The 23,799-nt window shown below is 41.6% G+C and overlaps 1 protein-coding gene across 4 annotated transcripts; it reads right to left on the bottom strand.

Moving 5' to 3' along the window:
- Positions 1-120: 120 nt before the first annotated feature.
- On the bottom strand, positions 121-20,232 carry PLAAT1 (phospholipase A and acyltransferase 1). 4 transcript variants are annotated; one of them, XM_057739303.1, is made up of 5 exons: positions 20,161-20,232; positions 13,634-13,767; positions 12,891-13,029; positions 9,115-9,383; positions 121-1,685 (listed from the first exon to the last, which is right to left on the bottom strand). In XM_057739303.1, exons 2-5 carry the CDS (start codon positions 13,694-13,696, stop codon positions 1,554-1,556), a joined length of 603 nt encoding a protein of 200 aa, XP_057595286.1. In that variant the 5' UTR covers positions 13,697-13,767; positions 20,161-20,232; the 3' UTR covers positions 121-1,553. The 4 variants fall into 4 exon arrangements, with proteins under 4 accessions (XP_057595286.1, XP_057595285.1, XP_057595287.1 ...); XM_057739302.1 differs by lacking the exon at positions 20,161-20,232 and adding an exon at positions 19,970-20,037; XM_057739304.1 differs by lacking the exon at positions 20,161-20,232 and adding an exon at positions 19,955-20,020.
- Positions 20,233-23,799: the final 3,567 nt, after the last annotated feature.

Here is a 23,799-nt window from a genome sequence, read left to right as displayed (position 1 = left end):
ATTTACTTTAGAAAATTCAGCTCTAACTGTGTTAAGTGTGGAAGTGGAGATTGATAGAGGTGTCTGATAACTGCCTATAATCTTGGTTTGGGCACAGCTAACCTCAAAGCAAACTCCACCAAAGTTGGTGTCTCCCAAAGTATATTGTTTTGGGGCCGGTGAGCTAGAAGGTCCAGAGTAGATCACAAAGATAATGAAATAAATTATTAAAATGTGCTTTTCACTCAAAGAAGCATGGAACCTTTATTTGCTTTTCATTACTGACAGAGGAAAATCTCAAGTTCTAACTTTAAAAGTTGGCCCAGACTCAGCACCGCTCATCTTAAGAAAAGCAACCCTAGGGAAGGGACCCATAGTATCTGTATCTACAGCATGACAATTCTCAGGATGCTGAACGATCTTAAGTTCCATTTCATCTTTTCAGAATCTAGATCAATTACTTGATACACATTAAGGACCACAGAAAAGGGTATATCCTTTACAAATATATTCTGCACGTTATTACCTTTAACATATATCAGCCTCACTGTGACCTTGAAATGATATTTATTCCTGGCGGACATTTTAAATTACCTACTAGGCTTTCCTTGTAAGCATACAGCTAATTTTGCTAATTAAACAGATCTTTAATGGGTCACAGGCAATTAGTTAACCAGTCCCATTCCATGAGTGCCAATTATGTGCCTAATACTGTGATGTATGGATTCAATCATGTCTTTACAATTCTGAAATCTTTAGGATTGAAAAAATGTTTTCAACATTTCAGCAACTCGTTGCGGTAAACAGTATTCTATGCTTTTTTACACAAACCAGCCGCATAAATGCAAATCCCTACTAAAACAAACATTTTATATTTATATTGTATTTTATTTTTAACCTTGGAGAGGTGACAGTTTTTAAATGTGTCCAATATAGCTTATGATTAAGAAATGTATGTCAACCTAAAACATATGACAGCTCATTTTCCTTGAGCTGAAATATCTGCATTTAGTAATTTGACCTTTAGAATAAGATTCAACTGATACATTATGACATTTAGATAGCATAAAGAGATTTTTTTTAATCTTTTTTCAATAAACGTACAACCTCCCCCACTCAGTTTTTCAATATCCAATTAGGTATGTGATAGGTGATGATCTTTATTTCACACATCTTTTTTGAAGGTGGGACTGGACATGATAAAGTTGGACTCTACACTAGACTTTGTTAAAAATACAGTCAGAGAAAGGTTAAGTAGTCTTGGAAAAAATGTTTGATAAAAGGACAATGAACACGGCCACATACCAAATGATCACCTATAGGAAAAACAGACCGGACCGCCGTAAGCTGCCCATCACCAAGAGTGGCCGTTTGGGGGGAAAACTGATGGCTAACGTTGTGAGCTTACCTCTGAGGCTGCAAACTCCTAGAGCCTTGAACACTACTGGTGAAAAATGAACCCATGAATTTTCAAACGTGCATTTGTGACTTTTCCATATTATTCAATATTGCCAGGACTGTCTCCTGGAGTGGACGTGTCCAGAGTCCTCTAGAAAGCTTTGACTCGAGGATCCTCAGGATGTCCTCTGTGTTGTTGATTCTGTTCCCTCTCTCCAGGCCGGTGTGGTAATTCCACCACACCCAAGTCTCCTATTTAGGGCTAAGATTTGTCCTCGGCAGTCATCTTTATTAAAAAGTAAGCACACCTGGGGAGACATAACACATTAAGCTGCTGCCAATCTCACCCTGATTTGAAAATACTAGGAAAGAGCCTTTTTTTTTTTAATTTTGTTATTAATAGTAGGACATAAAAGGAATAAGCAATTGAATTTAGGACACAAAGGAGAGGAGAATTTTGGATCACACTCTCAGGTAGGAGACACTGCACCTCCCAGAGGAGCAGCGGAGGAAGAGAGTTTTGGGGCTTATCTGCAAACAGAATTGGTGCCTTCAGAAAGGGAAGGGATTAGTCGGGCAGCAGGAAGAGAGGCAGGGTCTCTCCTGGTCCTGATGGCAGCACACGACCCCTTCTGTTATTATTCTCAGCCCTGCAATTAGACTGTAAAGTGTTTCTGGCCCAGGAGTAAAATCTGAGTCAGTTTAACGGGTCCAAGACATTCACTGAGTCATCTGTTCAGTTACTTTATCTACCATGTTCCTGGTTCCCTCATTCCACCCCCAACCCCTATATTTACTTAAACTTTTCCCGTATTTAACGCCATGCTTTCAACGATGGGACAATAAGGATGTCATTAGCTGGTAGTGTGACTTGTAGGGTAACGTTATAGTATCTGACACAATCCCAGGGGCTAGAGACCTGCATCCACTTCTCCCCCGCTGCTGCCAACAAGAATTCCACTGGAAAGATATTAAAAAGTAGTTTGCTTCATTCAACCCATAATCAATAAAATGCAAGAATAAAATCCTGATACTGCTTGACATAGTAAAAGCCTTAAAAAGTAACACAGGATATTATTTTCTAAATAAGGCACCTTAAACCTACCTTTAATGAGCTCTTGCTAAGGTTAAAAGGGGAACGATGGAACTCTGTAGAAGTAACAGCCCACTCCTGCTTGTCACATACTCCTGACAAATGAGTTGCTTCCAGGGAAATCACTGGATCTGAAATACAGGAGCCAAGGGCCCCTTCTCCCTGCCCCCATCTACACAGGAGCGAGGAGATGGGTGTCCACCCGCAAATGGTTTATAAATCAAAGTCCTTCAAGCTGCCTAACCAGATGCTGAATTCCCAAATTTCTTTTCTCACTAGAAAAGGGATATGAATTTTGATGTCAACCCAAACAATCTGGGGCTCTTAACATTTTTTTCACAATCACATATCAAAGGTTCTTCATCTCTCTGGCAAATACTAAATAGTTACCCTCGGGGGAAAGGAAAACAATATTTATGGAAGAAAAACGCTGATGTGATATTAAGATCCTTTGCTGGCTCCCTCAAAAGGCTACTGTTTCTTATTCAAGCTGCCAAGAGAAATCTACGCTAGTAGGGAGAAAAATTTCCATGGCTCAGTGATGAGATAATACCAGTAAGCAATTTATTAAAGAGCCTGCCATCCATCATTGGAAATTGGAACAAGAATGATGCACTGAAAATAAGTATTCATCCAAGTTTTTTTTTTTTCCTCCTCACAAATTCCTTCAGCTCCAATATCTCTTCAGTAAATTAATAGTATTTTGCTCTTAGTCTTTTTGGAAACAAGCCCAGGAGAGAGAAGGCACCAGCAGCGGCCGTCACAAACCCAATGGTACTTATTGCTCGGTTGGCCTATAAGGAAACAGGAAACAAACAAAAAACATATCTTATTCTAAAAGCATCTCAGTGTCCTAAACCCCAGCTTTAGTGTGTTTCCTAAACTGAAGACCCATTTTAATGTGCAATGGAAGAATTTAAAACTCCATGCAAAGTTAAAATTCTGTATGAAGATGAAATACATTTATACTTATCATGACGAAGATAGAAATACACACAGGTATAGATTCCTCATATTTTTATAGCTTCTGACAGGTTAACAACGCATGATGCCAACATTCTTAAGAATTATCATAGGACCCCTGGGAGGGAGCGTGACTCCTGTTTTGTAAAACTTGAGGAGTTAAAAGTGACTTGCCTGAGGGAGGTCAGACCACCAGGATGTTTGGATATAGTTTAGTCTTGAACCATGTGTTCTCCCCCTATGAAGCCCCTACCCCTAAACACACACTGGTTTGGTTGGGTCTACACCAAGGTGAATATCGTGTGTGTGTGTGTGTGTGTGTGTGTGTGTGTGTGTGTGTGTGTGTTCCCCGACTTAATGTCTGTTAGGAAAATAATTCAAGGATGTGACTTGAGCTAAATACATATAGGCTTTTATTTGGTAGATACACGTTCTATTCTGACAAACTTCAAGGTAAGTCAATACTGATTTAACTGCCATGTCAAAAATTAATTTCTTGTGTAGACAAACGAAAAGAAACCACTCTCAAGCTCAATTGTCCATAACGGAGTTCAGACATTCATAGCTTTAAGGGAACTAATCATCATCACGATGAGGGAACTGATGAATATTCATGGATTCGTGGCGCTCAGCTAATATCGCCTTCCATCTGCAAGGGTTTGAGTGCAATTTTATGACCCAAAGGTCACATTCGAATACTTCAGAGTCATCAGGTATTCTGGAAACAACAGTTATTCTCTGGGAGTTAAGCATCAGGCTTTCAAATAAAGCAAAACATTTTTCCTAAATGACTCTGGGGACCAGCCCAAATGCTGGAAAGCCTGACCCAGCTCACATTAGAGCACGCCCTCTGTTTAACCCACAGCCCCCCACCGCGGAGCCTGCCACCCCCACATGCCACACAATGCTCCCTCCCGATCTGTGGCTTCCCTAGGGGAACAGACAGCAAGGGTCCTGGACAGGACAGAAGCACAACGGCAGGAGTATTCACTCCGTTCCATCACCGCGTGGTCTGCAGGGACGAGGCCTGTAATTGTAACTCTCTGCTCTGCCACCATCCCCGGCTGCTAAGGAGAATGACACTGGCAAACAATTGAAAAATCCTGTTTTAGTTTACAATTCTAGTTTTACGTATTTGGTTGGTTGGTCGTTTCTTCTATTTGTAATTTTTCATTAGTTGCTACCTAAGTTGCTTCCTAGGAGAGAGTCAGAATTCACTGTAGCACAGAGCTACCAACATAGGCCACGGGGAGCAAGAAGGGGCTGGGAGGTACAAGATACAGGACAAAATTCCAAAAAAGGGCAGAATCAATAATCCGACAGGGATCGAGGATTGCAAACCGAGCCCAAACCTCATGCAACTCCAGGCAGATGCTAAGATCCCAAGGAGATCTGATACAGGAAAATGTGGCAGGCGATGAAAAAATAGGAAGGTGCAATTGGTATCTTCAAACAGACGTATGAAATGGCAGCCCTGGGGAAATGGCAGGATCCTGTGGGTGGGGTGGCCCCAGCTAAATGCAGCCCTGACTCACTGGGTGTCTTTCAGCCACTAGAAACATAGCGTGGAAGAGAAATCCCGTACATCTAAGAGACCGGGGGAGGGGACAGACAACTTGAGCCTAACTCAAAATCCCCTGAGACTGCACAGGCAAGATACAATTATAATACAGCTACTTCCAGCATGCAGTTTCCCAAATCCCAGATGTTTATTTATTTCAAGCTGCATTCTAATGGAAAAATCCTATGTAATTTGGACAATCCCTTAGAGTTACATGTAACTGGGATCTGACCTGCAAGATTATAAAATCCCAGGATTTCTGTGGTGAACCAGCAGGAACAGAGCTTTTACTTCATGGCTGATTGAGGATTATGAGATCACCAAATCCTGTCCTGCACACTTCATCCTTTACAGTGTTTTGGGGCTGGGGCGGGGGGAGGCATGATAAAGGCCCCATTCTGAGGATCTATATATACATGCCCACTGAAATGTTAGCTGCAAGTGAAGCAGCTGGGTCCAGACATCAGGGTAGCTGGGTCACAGGTGACTGTAGGCGTTATCAGAATCCCTCTTCCCCCAAGACTCTAAGGTTGCAGTGCAACGCAATGAAACACAGTCAGGGCGTACTGTGTGTCAGCCTGTCCAGGCCCATTCAAGGGTGCGACCATCGTCCACAAAGACAGACACATTTTAACAGCTTGTTTAGACTCCAGCAGTGAAAAATGTTGATTTTAGGAATTTGTAAAAATAAAGAAAAGGCAAGCCACAGGCCGGAAGAAAACTTTTGCAAAAAGCATACTTGATAAAGGACTCTTTTCCAAAATATGCTAAGAACTCTCAAAACGCAACATGAAAACACACAAGCAACCCCATTAAAATTGGGCAAAAGATCTCAGGAGGCGCATCGGTAAATATGAAATGCACATAGCAAATAATATATGAAAAGATGTTCAACATCCTATACACTTAAGGAATTGCAAATTAAAGCGATGGAGTTATCACCACGCACCTATCAGAATGGCTGACCTCCAAAACCTTGACGCCAAATGTTAAAGAAAGATGTGGAGCAACAGGAACTCTCATTCACTGCTGACGGGAATTCAAAACGGCACAGCCACTCTGGAAGACAGCTGGGCAGTTTCTTATCACATCAAACGTACTCTTATCATGTGATCCAGCCATCATAATCCTTGGTGTGTATCCAAGTGAGTCAAAAATTTACAACCACAAAAAACCTACACGCAAATGTTTCCAGCAGGTTTATTCATAATCGCTGAAACTTGGAAGCAGCTAAGGTGTCCTTCAGTAGGTGAGCGGGTAAATAAACTGGTGCATGCAGGCGATGGGATATTACTCAGTGATAAAAAGAAATGAGCTATCAAACCCTGACAAGACAGGGAAGAATTTTAAGTGCCTGTTGCTTAGTATGATTTCAACTATATGACATTCTGGGAAAGATAAACTACAGGGTGGTAAAAAAAAAATCATTGGTTGCCAGAGGTTTAGAGGAAGAGGGAATGATAAGCAGAGTACAGAGGATTTTTAGGGCCGGGAAACTATTCTGTATGATACATGTCATTACATAGTTGTCAAAACCCACAGAAGGTACAACATAAAGAGTGAACCCTAATGTTAACTATTTTAGGGGCGGAAAATTTTTTCCTTTACCCATAGTAAGTTCTCAGCTGAGGCTCTGTAATAAGAGACAGATTGATAAGAGGAAAGCAAACAGAAGTTTATTAACATGTACATCTCATATACTCATGGGAGGAATTCAGGGAAGAGTAACTCAAAGAGGTGGCTTAGAATTCCGGCTTATACAGCACCTTCAACAAAGAACCATAAATTTATAGAGAAATGACGGGACAAAGGAAAGCGGCTTGCCGTTTCAGGGCAGCAAACAGCAAACTGTGGGAAGGTACACATACAGGAAACTAACGGTAAATAGAGGCTTGTTAGTAATTTGTTACATCGATTCCTCCAGTGCTCTCTCCAGGGTGATAAGGGTCTTACATTAACCACTGGTTGTCCTTGATGATTAACTTCTGTCCTTCCTGGTAGAGTGGGGAGGAGGGACACCTTTGAAAATGTATGTCCTGCTTTTAGGCAAATAGGGGGCAGGCTGGGAGCTTTTCTTGCATCTGCTTCTACTCAGTTGCCTCTCAACTGTTCAAAATAATCCTTATGCCAAAGTGACATGTTTGGGGTGGCATATTCTGGTTTCCTTCACTATGGACTCTGGGAGATAATGATGTATCAATACTGGCTCATCTTTTATAACAAATGTACCACACTGCTGTGGGATGTTGACAGTGGGGAAGGATATACATATGTGTGTGGGAGGAGAAGTATGTGGGAACTCTCTATACTTTCAGCTCAATTTTGCTGTGAACTTAAAACTACTCTAAAAAAGTAAAAAGTCCATTAATTTTTTTAAAAATACAGAAAAGTACAAAGAAGAAAAAGATGGGGCCACAATCCTTCCACCTTTCTAACCTTTCAATGCATTTATAGTATTTTTTTAATTGGGGGAAATAGCCATTTCCCAAGAATACTGTTCTATGCTCAAGACCCCTGAGCCTTAAAGAGACCCCAAAAAACAAATCTAATAGTAGCTGTTATTACTACTAATTATTGATAGTAATAAAAATAACAACAGAATTTTACTGGAGTGTCAAGAAACATCTATAAAATGGCTAAAATACTGAAATTAAAAGTAATATCTCTGAAAGTACACCTTTTATTGGGATCAATAATATATAATAGAGTATGCTAAGAGACTTTAAAAATCTCCTACAATTTATAAAACAACCTTGCTTTATAGATTAGGAAACTGTCCAAAGTCATCCAGCTAAGAAGTGGTGAAGATGGGGCTCCAGCTCAGATCAGCAGAATTTCAAAGCTTAGGTGTGTCCTTAAGGCTGTCACTACACCATCTTCATGAGAACCTGCTAGAGAACGGTTCTACGAGTTGTTAAAAAATGGTTACTGCTTCATGGGTCTTGATCTGGGTATGATAGGTGGAAAGATGATAGATTCCAAGTGAGAGTCAAAGCAAAAAGATGGCTCTAATTCCTTTTGATTTAGTCACATTTTTTAAAAAATGCTGATTAAGTGCAGTGGACAACTTTATCATTAACAAACTTAATTTCCTAGCTATACCACTTTTCAACGCACAGGTGAGTGGAAACGCATGTGTGTCCTCTGTGTTCTGGCTGAGGCGCAATTTACTGCTACATGTGAAGAGAACATTCACTATGGTAATGTACTTCCTAATAAAAATGAATTTCCAATTAAATTATTTCTTAATAAAAACAAATGTATCCTTTCACTATGTTCCATCTCCCATTTTCCCAAGCTTTCATGAGCAAAATTGTAACTGCATTCCTCAGAGTAGACATTTATATAAGAGATCCACCATTCCAAGATACTGGAAGCCTTTGTATATTCATTTTCTCACACCACTTTAATAAATCTTTAGGTTAAAACATCAACGATGGAATCGGATTGGTGGGAAGATAGGTAGCAAAAGGGCAACTGAATCGAGCACGCTTTTAGTGAGGAATCTGCCATATTACCAAATAACAAAACTAGAAGCTGCTTTAAAAACAAAGTCAATTAATCCACTAAAAATCATCCAAAAGCTCAATGAGTCAAAGATCGACTTAAAAGCACAACATTTCTTTGAAACTAGCATTGCAAGGAGATAGAAGGCATTTACAAACCCACCAAGCTATGCCATCAGTTAGCCTCTTTCAGCTAATGGAAAAGAATCTCGGAATTACCATCTATGTTTTTGGCAAATGAACTCCCACTCAGAAAAGTCAGCATTCTTTTCAGCAGTCTTCTCAGTATATAAAGTTACTGATTTAATTGCTCTACCGTGGGGTAATGGGAAAAAAGCCTGAAGGACATGGGGCCATAAGACCAACGGAAAGCTGTGGTGTTGACTCTGCTTCAAGTCCCTTCTAGCCCACATTCATGATAGGGATGTTCTAGTCTCTGTTTGGTCATGAACTTGCTTCATGACCTTGGGCAACTCGATTCCCTTCTTTGTCCTTCAGTGTTTTCATATTTTCTTGTTTCTTTCCATTTGTTTGAGGCCTGAAAATTTGATCATAGTCAGTAGTTACGACTTTCCCAACGTAAGAAACTTCTATTTCTCCTGAAGGAAACTCACCTGCTCTGAAACTCCTTCTCCATAGCGGAGCAAAGTCACAAAATGCTCACAGTTATTGACAAATATGTCATACTCCACCTCCTGTCCAATAACAAACTCTGAGCGCTGCATGACTTCTTCGACCGGGAGGGGCGGGTATGTTTCATCGTATTTATTGTTTATTCTGTATGTGTCGTTTCCCACAACGTCCTTCAAAAGCTGCATCTTCACCAGGGCCTTTCTGCTGAACACAGACTTGGCGCTTGTAAACGATGCAGAGACGCCATCGTCTGTAAGGAGAATCCTGGTTAGCAAGATACAGCGACCCAGCCCAGGGAACTCCACTGCCATCCCAACTTACCCTCAAACCAGAAACCATTTAATCTTACTAACTGTAAACACTCATTCTCTAATGTATCAATAGCACTTATTCAACTACTCTATGTGTAAGAATATAAGAAAATGTTTTGAAAATTTATATCTACCCATAGAACAAACTGGGTGTAAAAACTCTACCCATTTTTGAGGAATAAGTTCTCTATCAATTGGTATTATTATTAGGGGTCTTGCCATGTGTTTCTAACATAGTATAGATAAGATCATTGTCCCCTTTTTCTATACAGCAGTCTCTTTTTCAGCATTTAAACCCTTCTAAACTAATAATGCATTTCAATCAGTGCTCTCGTCCTGCATCTAATCTGAGCTCCTCACCCCCATCTCTGCTTTTACACTTGTTCTTTTAATTGGGCTTCACTTTGAAACCTGCAGGGGACCTCGGCCTTCTGAGGGGCATCAGTTGGGGTCAGGCTGGGGCCCTGCCTTTGTTTTGGTAGTTCTTTTAGCCAAGAAACTAAGTCCTGAAACTAAACCTAATGTAGTAGGCACTGTCCACTTTCTGTGGCCCTTAGCTGTGCCCTACCCACCTGTTACAATGCCCCATTCCCTATCGCTCCATCTTACAGCTTCTATTAGCACACATTTGCCTAGACTGCCCGAAACCTCTGTATCCTGCTATTCTGTGGTCGGCATCTGAGGCTGGACAAATGATTCCTTAGTGTTCAGCTTTAATACCAGGCCCTAGACCCTCTCCATCTGCCCAAGACTGCTATGCTTGGCCATTGTTCCAGTAAAACCATGAGATGAAGGGTCTCTATATAACCAGTGTTCAGACGCTTTTCCTTTCAGTAATGACTAACAGCAAACTTTTTTCCCACTCCTCTTTTTTTTCCTCTCCTCCAAACGCCTTTTCATGGGAGCAGCATTTCCAGTTAACACCTTGCTTGTTGAAAGTTCTTACACATTACACGTTCATAGGACACATGCATTCTAGTTAGAATTATGCAACTTTTTTTTTTTTTACTAGTTTGATGCAATCAATTTACTGATGAGAAAATCAAAGCTTGGGGAGATAAACTTGCTTGTGGAACTCCACACAAGTAGTTAACAGAAACAGGAATTTAATTTCAGTCAACAGGATCAAACCTCAGTGCTTGAGCCACAGAAAGATGGAGTTTAAGATATGAAAGAAAGGAAGCAGCACAAAAACCTCATATTATTTTCCAAATGTGAAAACTGCAGAAAGAATGTAAAGACTTGCTTAGCGTTAATCACTAGACTCTACAGAATGAATGGCTCTTATTGTAAATGTCCTTTTATTTACCATTTCCATTTTCAATATTCTAGAACAAGAGGCGAATAGCTCAAAATCTTGCAAAAATCACTTCATTAAAAGTTCTCAGAAGCTCTCAAGATAGTAAGACTTAGGCCTATAAACACTTCTTTATAAAGGTATCTTGAGGAAAAAATATTCTAGGCTATTTGTTATTTGCATACCTTTTTTCTTAACTTGCGCTCATTTCTAAACATGGAAAATACAGAAAAATACAGCATAAACACATAAATAAATATAAATCACCTATTATCCTGCCACTCAGAAATAACTATTATTATTATTTTGATGTATTTCTACTGTCTTTTATTATCACTTGTGTGTGTGTGTGTTTGCATTAACATGTGTGTGTACATATGATTTCTTTACAAACCGAGTACCATATTACACACTGCATTTACAATCTGGAATTTTCCAATAGCTATCATACAAGATCATCCTGCATGCAGTTAAAGATGCCTAGAAATGAGTTTTAGCTGTTAAAGTGAGAGCTGCTTTAGTCTGCTTAACACCCCATCCTACTACGGCGTCTTTCTTTCTGGAAAAGACTCTTTCTAGGCCAGCCCTGGACACAGGGATGGTACAGTGATGGACATGGGACCCACATCAGACAACCAGGGTCGTTCTCCATGATTCTTCTAACTGCAACAGGCAGGGAGTCTCTCTCTCCTGTGGGTCACACGCCTATAAGGATGAGTGCCTAAGGATGCTATGGTCCTCAGTTCAGCTTCTTAGACATAAGCTGGGGTAATGAAGACAATATGTAGAAAAAGAAAGCACATGTGGGATGGAGAGTTCTGAGAGTGTTCAAACCCCTAGATCTAGGCATCCCTGAGGCCAGCACCATCTCCACCCTTTCTGTAGTTTCCTTCAGTGAAGAGATGAATTTGCCTTTTTGTTTAAGCGAATTTGAATTTGATTTATGTTACTTGCAACTAAAAAATTTTGCCAGACACAGATACCTAATATCCTGTGGCTAAATCCTAATTCACTTTACCATTCCCTTACTGACCATTAATCCATTCTGTTTTTTAAACCATTATAAATGAGATAGAAGTGAACATTCTCATACACAGATATTAAATAAATACCTCTAAAAATATTTCTCAAGAATAGATTCACAGAGGTAAAATTACAGTGTCAGAGCATATGAACTCCTTTAAGACACAGCATATATTGTTAAATTGTTTTTGTGAACAATTTTATCAACTGACATTTCTATCAACAACATCCTTGTGTTCATTTCATTATACTTTTATCAACAGATTATCAGTTTTTAAAATTTTGCTAATGTGAGAGGTGTAAAATCTGTCATTTTATTTTACAATTCCTAGGTGACTGAAAAGCTGAAACCTTGAAGAGTAGGTATTAGATTTTCGTCTTCTACAGACTGTTCACAATCTTTTACCCATTTGTTTGTTGGGATTTAGGTGTCTGCTGTTCCCTCAGCCTAAGAAACTCTTTTCCCAAATATCATATGCTGGGTTTCCTCACCTCTTTCAAGTTGTTTCTCAAACGTTCCTTTCTCACGAGATTTCCCTGACCAGCTAATTTAAAACTGCAGCACCCACAACTCCCAGAACTTCCTATCCTACTTCTATGATTTATTTTCTCCGTATCACTTCTCTCTAACCTAACACTGCTTTCTGTGTTTTGTTCACGCTCCCTCTCCCCGTCTCTCTCCGTCTCTCTCTCTCTCCACTAGAATGTAAGCTCCACCGTGCAGGAACTGACTTATGTATCCCTAGCATTTAAAATAGCTTTTGGCACATACTGGAAAATCTATAAATAGGTGTTGGATAAATTGAAATAATCTATTTGTATTATATATAAAGACACTGACGCTTGTCATGTTTGTGGCAGATATTTTCCCTGGCTGATTATTTACTTTTTAATTGTGTTTTTTTAATCCAAAGGTTTAAAATATTAATTAATGTTAATTGGCTTTTGTGATTTCTTTAATGCCACTTTAGTGTTAGAAGGTTCTTCTTTAAACCTAGATCAGCTTGATTTATGTACCTTCTATATTTGATTTCTAGTTTGTTTTTACTCTATAATTTTGTTCATGATTCCTTCTTGTAACAAGAAAACTAAAAAGCTCCCAGGAGCTTCTGGAAACAAATCTTACCTAGAGGTGCTATGTTGATAACATACCCATCACCCAAGTAGAGTGCCCAGTGTTGGTAGCCAGGACGAAACACTTCAATCAAGTCCCCTGGCTGAGGGTTGCCAGGATAGTTCAAACTAAAGCAATCATTAAATGCCATCTGCAATGACAGATACAAAGAAGATGTAGCTGATTTGACTTGCCAAAGGAAAATCAGTTCAAGGCTTCTATAGAAACATGGCAATACTGGATTTATTGAGATTGTATTCCTTATTAAGTATTCAGATTCACACGCTGTCCTTTTCTTTCAAGGATCCCGGCACGGAGTAATGCGTGCACACATGGACAAGTGGAGAAAGAACTTGTCTGCTATTGCTTAATTTTCTACAGCAATGCTTCTCGTACTGAGTAACCCCAGGGCTCCTTTATTATAATACGTATTTCACAATTCTCTCTTTAAATCCAGAAATTCATGGATAATGTATTTACCTATACACAAAATTTCAAAAATTAATATGATGCCCTATTTGGAATAGAAAGGGGAAGCAAATTTATAATAATATCTGTTTTGCTACGTAAATGCTCAGTTCATGACTACACCAAAAATACAATAAAGCACTTAGCATGAAAAAGTCAGGATTCAGAGGCAGAAGATCAGAAGTCTTTCAGCCTTTCATATAGCAACATAGTAAAATCAAGGAGAAGAGCTTTGGGTGGACACTAACATTCTGTGCAAAAAAAATACTTTATCCTGCAAAACTTACTTTGTGCTTTAAGCAGACACAAGTTCCAGGCTCCGATGAGTGTCCAGTGAGATATTCAGGCATACTGTAGGACACAGGACCCTTCTTCCTTGTGCTGAACTGTGCTGTGCAGACCCAGGCATACTGGCCTCCACCTGAAACCATATACAAGTCCCTGTGTTCCTATCCTTTGAAGTAAAAGGCTTTTGCTTTAGTCTCCCAGGCCTCCCCTGAATCTCAAAAGGCTGGCTCAAGAGTTAATGATTAAGAAAAGTTAAGTTGTTGGGTGGGGAAACTGGTAACAATTTAGACTATAAATCAGCCACAGAGCAGGGTCCCTGAACTTCTGGTACCCTGAAATATATAGATAAAGATCTGGCACACATTCCTAAGTTATTTTTACAGGAAGCAGACCCCCATTATGTGAAAACTGCTGACCTCAAGCACATAGACTCTGACTGGTTGAAACCAGACGATTAATGATGCTTGAAACTTGACCTCAATGCCAACCAATCTGAGAATTGAGCACAAGCTGATCACACACCCTGTGACCCCCACCCTCACCTTGCCTTAAAAACCCTCCCCTGAAAGTCACTGGGGTGTTCAGATCTCTTGAGCACCAGCGGCCTGTTCTTCTTGATTGGCACCCTGCAATAAATGCTGTACTTTCCTTCACCACAACCCAGCGTCAGTAGGTTGGCTTTGCTGCATGTCAGGCAAGGGGACCCAAATCCAGTTTCGGTGACATACCTACTACATATCAGTAAATGCCCTTTGTCATTGTGGCAACCACAAACACCCCCACAGATTTCTACCACTCCCCAGCTGCCCCACTTACTGTCTGATTCTTCATTTCTGATTCCTGAAACAGTACAAGGTGGCTGATGCAGAAGGGGGACAAGGTGGAAGATTGGGGAGTTCATCATATTGATGGGTATGTCTGAAAATCCACAGTTTGGTGAATTTTTTTCCTTTTAAGTCAGTACTTTTCAGAAAGAACACATAAGTCTCTGATGGTTCATTTTTATGGAACGTTACATTTTCTACATACGGCATTGAAGTAGAATGACTCAGTAAGAGGAATTTATGTACATTCATTGATAATCAGAAGGAGATTTCATGCTATATCCATGTGGAACATCTAATCGACAAGAGAGTATGCCTCATCATCTCTCACTGTAATGTAGATACGTATACTCATTTACAAAATAAAACCTAAGTGCCAGAAAGGGAAACTTCCAAATCATCTAAATTATATTTATAATAGCACAGGCAAAGGACTTGGGAATACAGACTATCATTTTCCTGGCACGCTAAAAGTCTTTTTTACAACAATTAATATTGGGAGGGTGTTTTCCCAAGTATTTGTATGCCATCTGTTGAAAACTTCAATCACCATACTGTCACAGAAATGAGGCCAAATGCAAACTGTCCATCTGTTGAAAAATAACTATCAAAACAACTGTATGGAAACCATTAAGTCTAACTACCCTCTCAAATATGTTTGAGTCTTATTAATATGGCAGTTCACAATTTGGCCACATGGGCACTAAAAAGAAAAATAGATACTATACTATGATATAAACAAACACATTTCCTATGAATAGGAATCAGCAAGCATGCACAGCTGCCTGTTAGCATTCAGAGACCCAGCCAAGCTTACAACAATAACCACCATTTGAACAGAAAGTACTTTGTAATATAACATGTTTTTTCAAGTGCACTATTCAATTAACCTTAATTAATTTTTTAAAAACCTACCATGATTTGAGTTTATTATGTTATTATCCCATTTTACAGCTAAAAAGTGATAGGAGCAAATGCCAACTTTAGGAAAATTCTCACTGAAACCTGGTATTATAAAATACAGAGGGAAAAATAACTGGCCTAGGTATGAGAGACGTGAGCTCTTGTTTCAGGTCTTCTCCATGCTGGTTCTGTCACTTTGGAATTTAAATGTAAAATATAAAACTATAAAACATAGGCAGAGAAACACATAGGAGAAAATCCTCAAGATCTAGGGTAAAGAAAGAGTTCTTAGACTCTATACCAAAAGTACTATCCATAAAAGGAACAACTGACAAATTGGATGTCCTCAAAATTTAAAACTTTTGCAGCACAAAAGACCCTATAAAAACAATAAAAAGACAAGCTACAGAGTGGGAGAAAATTTTTGAAAACTACACATCCGAGAAAGGACCAGTATCAGGAACATACAAAGAACTCTCAAAACTTAACAATTAAAAAGCAAAGACTACAATAAGAACTTGAGCAAAAGACACAATGACACATTTTATCAAAGAAAAGACACAGATGTCAAGTAAGCCATGTTAAACATCACTAGTCATTAAGGAAATTTAGATTAAAACCATGATAGCAATATATACATATCACAGCGGCTAAGATTTAAAATGCTGGAGGAAATGCTGGCAAGGATGCGGAGTCACTGGATCACGCATTCACTGCTGTTGATAATACAAATGTTGCAGCCACTCACAGCAGTCTGCAAATTTCTCTAAAAACTTAACTTGTAACTACCATGTGATCCAGCAATGGCACTCCCAGGCATTTATCCCAGAGACGGAAGACATTAAAGACTTATAGTCACACAAAAACCTCTACACAAATGTTTATGACATGATCGCCCAAAACTGGAAACAAGCCAGATGACCTTCCATGGGTGAACAGTAAACAATCTGTGGGACACCCATACATGGAACACCACTCCCAAGGAATAAAAAGGAACAAACTGTTGATAAATGCACAATACAACCAGGATGGCTCTCCAGAGAGGTGTGCTGAGCGAAAAAAGCCAGTGACATGACATGTTATATGTATGATCCCATCTCTACAACATTTTTGACATGACCAAATTATAGATATAGAGAACTACTAATCATTGCCAGAGGTTAAGGAAGTGGTAAGAAGGAAGTGGGTGTGGCTATAAACAGGCAACATGTGAAAGATGCTAGAGGTGGTAGAATGCTCTTCCTCTCCCTTTGGTCCATGTCAATAACCTGTCTGTGATACTGCCGCGTGGTTTTACAAGATGTTACCACTGGGGAAAACTGGGCAAAAGTACAAGGGATCTCTCTGTGTTATTTCTTACAAGTGCATGTGAATCTACTGTTACCTCAAAATAAAAATCAAAAATCAAAATCAATTAAAAATTAATAAAAAAGGAAAGATGAATGTATTCTTTTCCCACAGAGCCAATAGAAAATGGCCAATATGCGGAAGTTACACTGAGGCAGCTTTTAGCTATATTTTTTTATACTGAAGGTGATCCAACAACGGAATGCAGCACCTTGTATAGACAGCAGTCTCGGTCACTGGGAATGTTTAAACACAGTCACAGTTGATAAAAATAAGATTGCCATGGGGTGGGAAGGGGGTCACTGGTAGGGTGAAGAGGCTTTCCAAGGCCCCTTTCCTCTCTAGTATTCATCTCATTCTCTCTCCCAGGAACTGCGCCATCCTCAGATCACCACCACGAAGTAGATATAATTATTTCCCCCATTTTAAAGATGAGGAATCTGACGTTCACAGCAGTTCAGGGACTCATCCAACATCACACAGTAGGAGAGGGCAGAACCCACATCTGGACTCAGATGAGCCTACCTCCAAGGTCAGGCTCCTCATCCTAACTGCTGGTCCCCCTGTGCCCTGTCCTGCTGCCTCGCCGACCTTTCTGCAGCCCTTCTTTCACGCTGTGAGACTGGGTACCAGTTGTGAGCTGGTCATTACCAGCGCCATTTGACAGATGAGGAAACTGACACTCTTATGCATTAAATATCAGAACTAAAGTCACCCAGGTGGTGAGTGACAGAACGAGAATTCAATTCCAGATCTGTCTTCTTATTCCAGACTCTACGCTCCTTCCTCACACCACTGATTAATATCGTTAACCAAAGGAATTACTAACTACTAAACAACATTTCATCTTTTCCCCCTTCTCAAATATCCATGAGATGGAGAAGCTGCAAAAGCGTGCAGAATGTATATTCCATAAGACAACACAGGAAGTTTTTAAACATTCATGTGCAGAACCAGTGAGTAATGGGAAGTGGAGCCTTGGGGAACCCTGCTCTTCTGCAGGGGAGGTGCCAACATGGGCTGGAATCATTTAGAAGATTCCCAGACTCATACCTTAGGAAAATGACTAAAACCTGTCTGCTTGGGTAATTTGATTTGCGTGGACATCTACCCAATTCAAGCACAAGGATGTCATGTTGTGCTTTATAAACATGATGATACAGAACCAATTAAAGACACATTTTTAAGTCCTCTGCTGAAATCTGTGAGTCACCTTTAAGGTAAATATACTTCATTTTAACAGTTCATCTGCAAAGAACTGTTTGACTAGTTTATAATAAAGAGTGACATGAAGGTAAGTCTGTAATCTTTGTACAAGAAATTTCCCATTTCAACTGCCAAAACACGCTGTCCTGTTTATAGCTCCCTGTTGATCCCCAGGGATGCATCAGAAGAAATAACGGCGCCCTGCACAGATAGGGACAGGCTGATTAACTGCTGCTTGTGTCCATGGGGCCACCTGTGCTACATGAATACTAAGAGCACTTTTTCACAAACTACTCCCAAGGATGCTATCGGCAGTCTGAAACACGACCACAGGCTATCCCTACAGTCCAACAGTCTCTCAGTTCAATTTGGACCATTTCCCACTCCAGCTGCATCTTTCATCCACAGCCCTGCCACACTGAGATGGCTCCAAGAAGCCCTGCGCTCCCAGATTGGCTAATTCACAGACCCTCGGAGCTTCAAGGATCCGCACTCCAACACCCTCTCCCTACAGCTGAGGGTTCCAACTCCCAGCCAAACGAGCCATCCTCAGCCACTGCCCATCATTCCTTGCTTGGAATCCCTCCATGGATCCCCCTTGTCGACTCCGCATCTCGCTCTCTCTGTCATCTTGGACTCCTCGTTCACCCGGACATTCTAGGCAAACCAAACCATTATCCCTCCCTCTCACCTGGAGTTATGTTGCTAATACCGAAACTTCTACCTGGAAAGCGCTGCCCATTTCCAGGTGACCAGATGTCACCCCCTCCCCAAGATCTTCCTCCTTTCAGCCACAAGGGACCTCTCCTTCCCAGTTACCACTGCTCCTTTACCTCTCTACCCCCCACTGCATTTCCTACACCTGCGTCAGTTACTGATGTCTGGGGAGTTTCCTCCTCTGCGCCATGTGGAGGCTGCTTCCTGTTTATCGCTGCACCTTCAGGTCGCTGCAGAGCGCCTGACACAAATAACTGCTCAATGAAGGAATGAGGAGCCCGAGCCCAGGGAGGACAGAGCGGCTGGGCTTTCCCAGCACATACATTACATGAATAGCCCTGAACGCCAGCGATAACCAGCATTCACAGCTCCAACACCTAATATGATATTAATAGTTGTATTATTTTCCACATTCACTGCAGCGAGGACGGTGGGTAGAAGGCCTTGGAAAGCTAGACCAGGTCTCCAGTCCCGGTTCTGGCACTTGACAGCTGTGTTGTTTGGAAAAGCAAGTCTCCGTTTCCTGGTGGACTCTCTTCCCCCATTTGATAAAAAGAAACAAACAAAGGCGGTGGGGAGGGAGGGACGTGGGTTAAATAGATGCTCTCCACTGGTCCTTGGGGCTCCCTGGTCTGACAGTTGGTTCGGCAAGGCTGCCTGGGCTCCTAGAGGTCCTCGCTCCCCATCCCCAGCCCACCTCCCTCTGAAGCCTGGGCTGTTCTCCCCACCGAGGCAGCGGCGAGGGTCCCGGGGTCGCGCCGGCCACGCCGCTGCCGCCCCTCCCGCTAGCGGCCGGGTCCACTCCATCCGCGCCCGGGGGAGGTCGCGGCGGCAGCGGCCGACTACCGGTCACCAGGGCCGGCCGCCTGCGCACGCTCGCGGCTCCCGCCGCCGGGGAGCCCTTCCCCACCCCCACCCCCACCCCCAGCCCCAGCCCGCACCCCGCACCCCGCACACGCCTGCGTCCGCTCCGCACCCCCGCGAGCACCCGCACCGCAGCGGCCCTCCGCCCGCACGGACACACACACAAACCCAATCTAACTGGCCAAGGACACCCCGCCCCGCCACGGGGACGTTCCCGGTACCAAGGGCCGGTCTAGGGGCGGCGACGGTACAGTTAACCTGTCTTGAGCCCAGAAATGTTTGTGAGCACGAATGCACTCTACATCCCCCAGAAGTGCGCTCCCTCCTAGCTGTGCACAAATTCCTTTGAGGCTGCAGAAAGGATCCTGGTCCCTCTGCGGCAGGAAAGCATCTCAGTCTCAGCTAAGGTGGGAGGAAGATGTGGCCTTAAAAAGCCTCCCTGCTTCCCACCAGGCATACCTACAAAATGTGTACCTTTGAGCCGGATCCAGCGCCCAGGACTGTGGGGATGCACGTGGGCCTCCCCACCCCCGTAGGACTCCTCCTTGTCACCACCCTCCAGCCTACAATCAACTTCAGAAATAGGAGGAGGAGGGAAAGGAAGAAGAAAGGGTGCCCCGGCCCCTAGGTGGCTAGGTACCAGTTTCTCCCGATGGGAAATTTACCTGGCTTGGGGATGGGGCCTTCCTTAAAGACAGGACTCTCTCAGGCAGCCCACGCCCCTCCCCACGTCCCCCGCCCTGCCCCTGACAAAGGTCTGGTTCCAGATAGAGGAGCAGAGCAAGTCCCTTAATCTGAGTGACTTGGGTGCATGTGACAGGGCAGGGCCTAACCGACTGTCTTCCAGGCCATGGGCCAGCAGAGGCCTCCAGGAACATAGCCGTAAGAGTTTAAAAATAAAGCTGGCCATGGAGAGTATCCATTTTCTCCTTGCTAAAAAAGGGAGGCCAGGAAAACAAACCGGCTGAGTAAGGAAGGCTCGCAGACAGCTACGTGAACTTTTTGGAGCACAGCACAGGGACTTGCCTTCGAACAAGTCGTAACCTGGATTTTTACTCTGATATAAATGGACTCTCTGTTAAAAGATTTTCCCCCTACTGATTCAAAGGCTGAAATAGCTCTCTAATTTTATGTTGTTTTGTCCCAACAGCATAAGAACTACCTAAAGATGCAGCTGCCTTTGTAAATGAATCAGGTTCTGTGGTGAAGGTTAAGGGTGAAATCTGCAGGGTTTGAAACTGGGGTCTGGCTTTGGCATCTTTGAAACGACGTAGTAGAAAGACGTTGAAAATGTGGCATCTAGATACACTTATAGGTAAAGCAGAAACCCGAGCGCTTGAGAGGTTGTAGCTTTGTTTTTATGAGTTAATGTTTTTCTTACATGTTCCCTAGTTAATGTATTTTTAGACTTATAAACTGAATCAGATACACCTTTTGATACGCTTTTAATGTCGCAAAGAGAGCTCCATAAACATGCATCTGCTTTATGTTCCCCAGCTATTGGATTGAGTCACCACTGAAGGCAGTGGTTCATGATTTCATACAGGAGAGTTATTGTGAGCATTTATAAAGCCATCCTGCTTATGAGCTAAATTTATTATGTTTGCCAGGTTAATCTGTTTTCTCTAATCGGACACTTAATCATCCGTTCTCCTCCCTGCATTATGGATTCATGAATCTGAACTGAGGAGGGTTGCTCCGTCAGGGCAAAATGATAAATTGTCTTTTCATCTTGGGGGGTATTTATGATTAAATGCGTCATGATGGAATTAAAATGAAATAAATCTTCTGATTTTATTTCTAGATCCCTGCCAGGTATAGATGAAATGCGTTCGGTTAAGAGTAAATTCAATTGCATGCCTGAATGGAATTAGTCGGAGAAACAGAGAAAGTTTTGTGGTTCAGGAGAACTCTGAGTTCTCCCTTCATTCCTTCAGGTTAGAGAGATAGTTAATCGCTCCTTGGCAGTACTCTGTGGGTGAACAGTGCTGAATTAAATTTTCCATCCAGAAAGAATGAGGAATTAGCCTCCACTAGGAATAGCCAAAGTATGTCTGAATCTAGAGCTGTCGTCTTGGGATGTCAGGGGCTGTACATGGCATGGGATGGGAACACATGTTAGATTACAACCAAATAACTAATTCCCATTATTTCGGCTATTATATTAAGTGAAGCACCACGTGGGTGACACTCTCAGTGGCTGCCTAGTTAGGTTGAAAGGATTGAAACGTATTGAAATAACCATGATGGAGATAGTTGAGTCATGTTTGTTGTAAAATGAATAAAGTCCAGCAAAAGCCCAGTGTTAGCAAGTGTCATTATTTGCCTCTTTAACATAAGGAGACTAAAGCCAGTTGGCAGTGTGTGAAGTTAGACAGTCCTTGAAAGAATTCTGGGTTTTTGTGGGGGGGGTTGGTATTCTTTGTTTTTATTGAAGTATAGTTGATTTACAATGTTGTGCCAATCTCTGCTGGACAGCAAAGTGACTCAGTTATACACATGCATATATTCTTTTTTTATATTCTTTTCCATTACGGTTTAGCACAGGATATTGACTACAGTTCCCTGTGCTACACATTAGGACCTTGTTATTTACCTGAAAGAACTCTGTTTTTTAGTGCATAGTTTACAATTAGCAAAGCACTTTCATATCCTCTGTCTCATTTGAGCCTCACAAGAAACCCATGGTTACTCAGGTCCTGGAAGTAGCTCTGAGGCCTGAGCCGTGGAGCTCCTCACTCAGGGTCTCCGGGGAAGGGCCCAAATCAGTTCTCTTAGTCAAGAGCTCTTCCTCTACCCAGACTCCCTCTTTTATTAGACACTAAAAGCAAAGTCTTCATTTTAGGTGAAAAAAAAAAAAACTGCAAAAACAAAATACATGATAGATGAGACTTCATGCAAAAATGGTCTTGTAAAGATCTCATGGCCTCAACTGAGATACTTGCTGAGACGATGCAGAGGTTTTTGGCTACAGGAGCATAATAAGTGAGAGTACAGACAGTCAATCATATAGTTCCAACCCTGCCGCGCAAAGGCAATGCTGTAAAAGTAAAAACTTTTTTCTCTACTTGACTATTCAGGCAACACGTCTGCTCAAATTGGATTTTGGTATAAACTGCGTGAGCCTCTCATTCAATGGGCTTTGTACATTCGTGGTCAATGTGGTTTAACTAGAAATCTGTTTCCCTGCTGAGTCCCCATGGAATGCACATCCAGGGTATGTGATATCTCTGTGACTGCTGTTTCCCCACGGTTATGTGCATTTGAAATTACTAAACTTGGTGAGTTAGATAAGCCAAGTGTCTGGGGCAGTCAAGGGGATTGAATGATTGGAGAAATGAGTGGAGAAAAGAAAGATTTAATGGAGGCCAGGTCAGAGGCACAGAAACCTATCAACATTCTAAAGGAAGGAAGGACAGGCGTATGCCTTCTATAGAAAAAGTTGCCTGTATTCTGCCCAGGAAAAAGCACAATGGAAAAGTCCCGGACAGTGAGTTAGGAGTCTTGGGTTCTAATCCCAGTTCTGCCACTTGCTCGCTGTGCGACACAAGGCGTATTCCTGAAACCTGAGCCTCAGTTATACATATATGAAACAGGAAAAGTAATGGCATAGCCGGCCATGTTCACAGATTTACAAAAAGTTCTTTTAATTAGACAAAAAACCTGAATATAAGAAAGAATGCATTCCAACAGTGATTGGTTGATAGATGTGACACAAAGGTGTCCTTGAAAACTGATACTTATATTTCACCCTGTTCAGGAAGAGAAATGGCTAAATATATACATAATATTCCTGTTCTTGCCTTCCTATTTGCTTTTTTCTATTTTAAATTTAGAGCAAACTGTCTTATTTATTAATTGTAACGTTTACACAGTATAAATATCTGTCCCTTAAAAGTGATACTGACAACGTAGTTAAGCCTTTATTGTCTTTTATTAGTCTAATAAATAAAAGTCCATCACTAAAAAGAGGCCACAAACGTAAACGATTTCAGTGACTTTGCCCTAAGGGGAAATCATACAAAGCATCGGGGAAAAGAGGATTCTGACTTGGTCCTCTATAAAATGCTAAATTTCTGCACAAAATCTTAAAGCACAAGTGTTTAGAGGACTCTTGGTGACAAGAAAAACGACAGTCAGTGTGCCTTAGCACTAAAATTCCCGTATCCATGGAAACCTCTGAAGTTCTGGACACGCAGGCACATGGCCTACGTAGTTATTGAAGGTCTGAGGCAGTGATGGGTGCGTTACTATGCTGTGAAAACCTGACAGGTTCCTGGGAGCTGCTCAGCACAGGCATGGAT

Source organism: Hippopotamus amphibius, chromosome 6 (assembly GCF_030028045.1).
Source record: "Hippopotamus amphibius kiboko isolate mHipAmp2 chromosome 6, mHipAmp2.hap2, whole genome shotgun sequence".
In the NCBI taxonomy this organism is placed as follows: domain Eukaryota; kingdom Metazoa; phylum Chordata; class Mammalia; order Artiodactyla; family Hippopotamidae; genus Hippopotamus; species Hippopotamus amphibius.
This window is presented reverse-complemented; position numbering and strand designations above follow the sequence as displayed.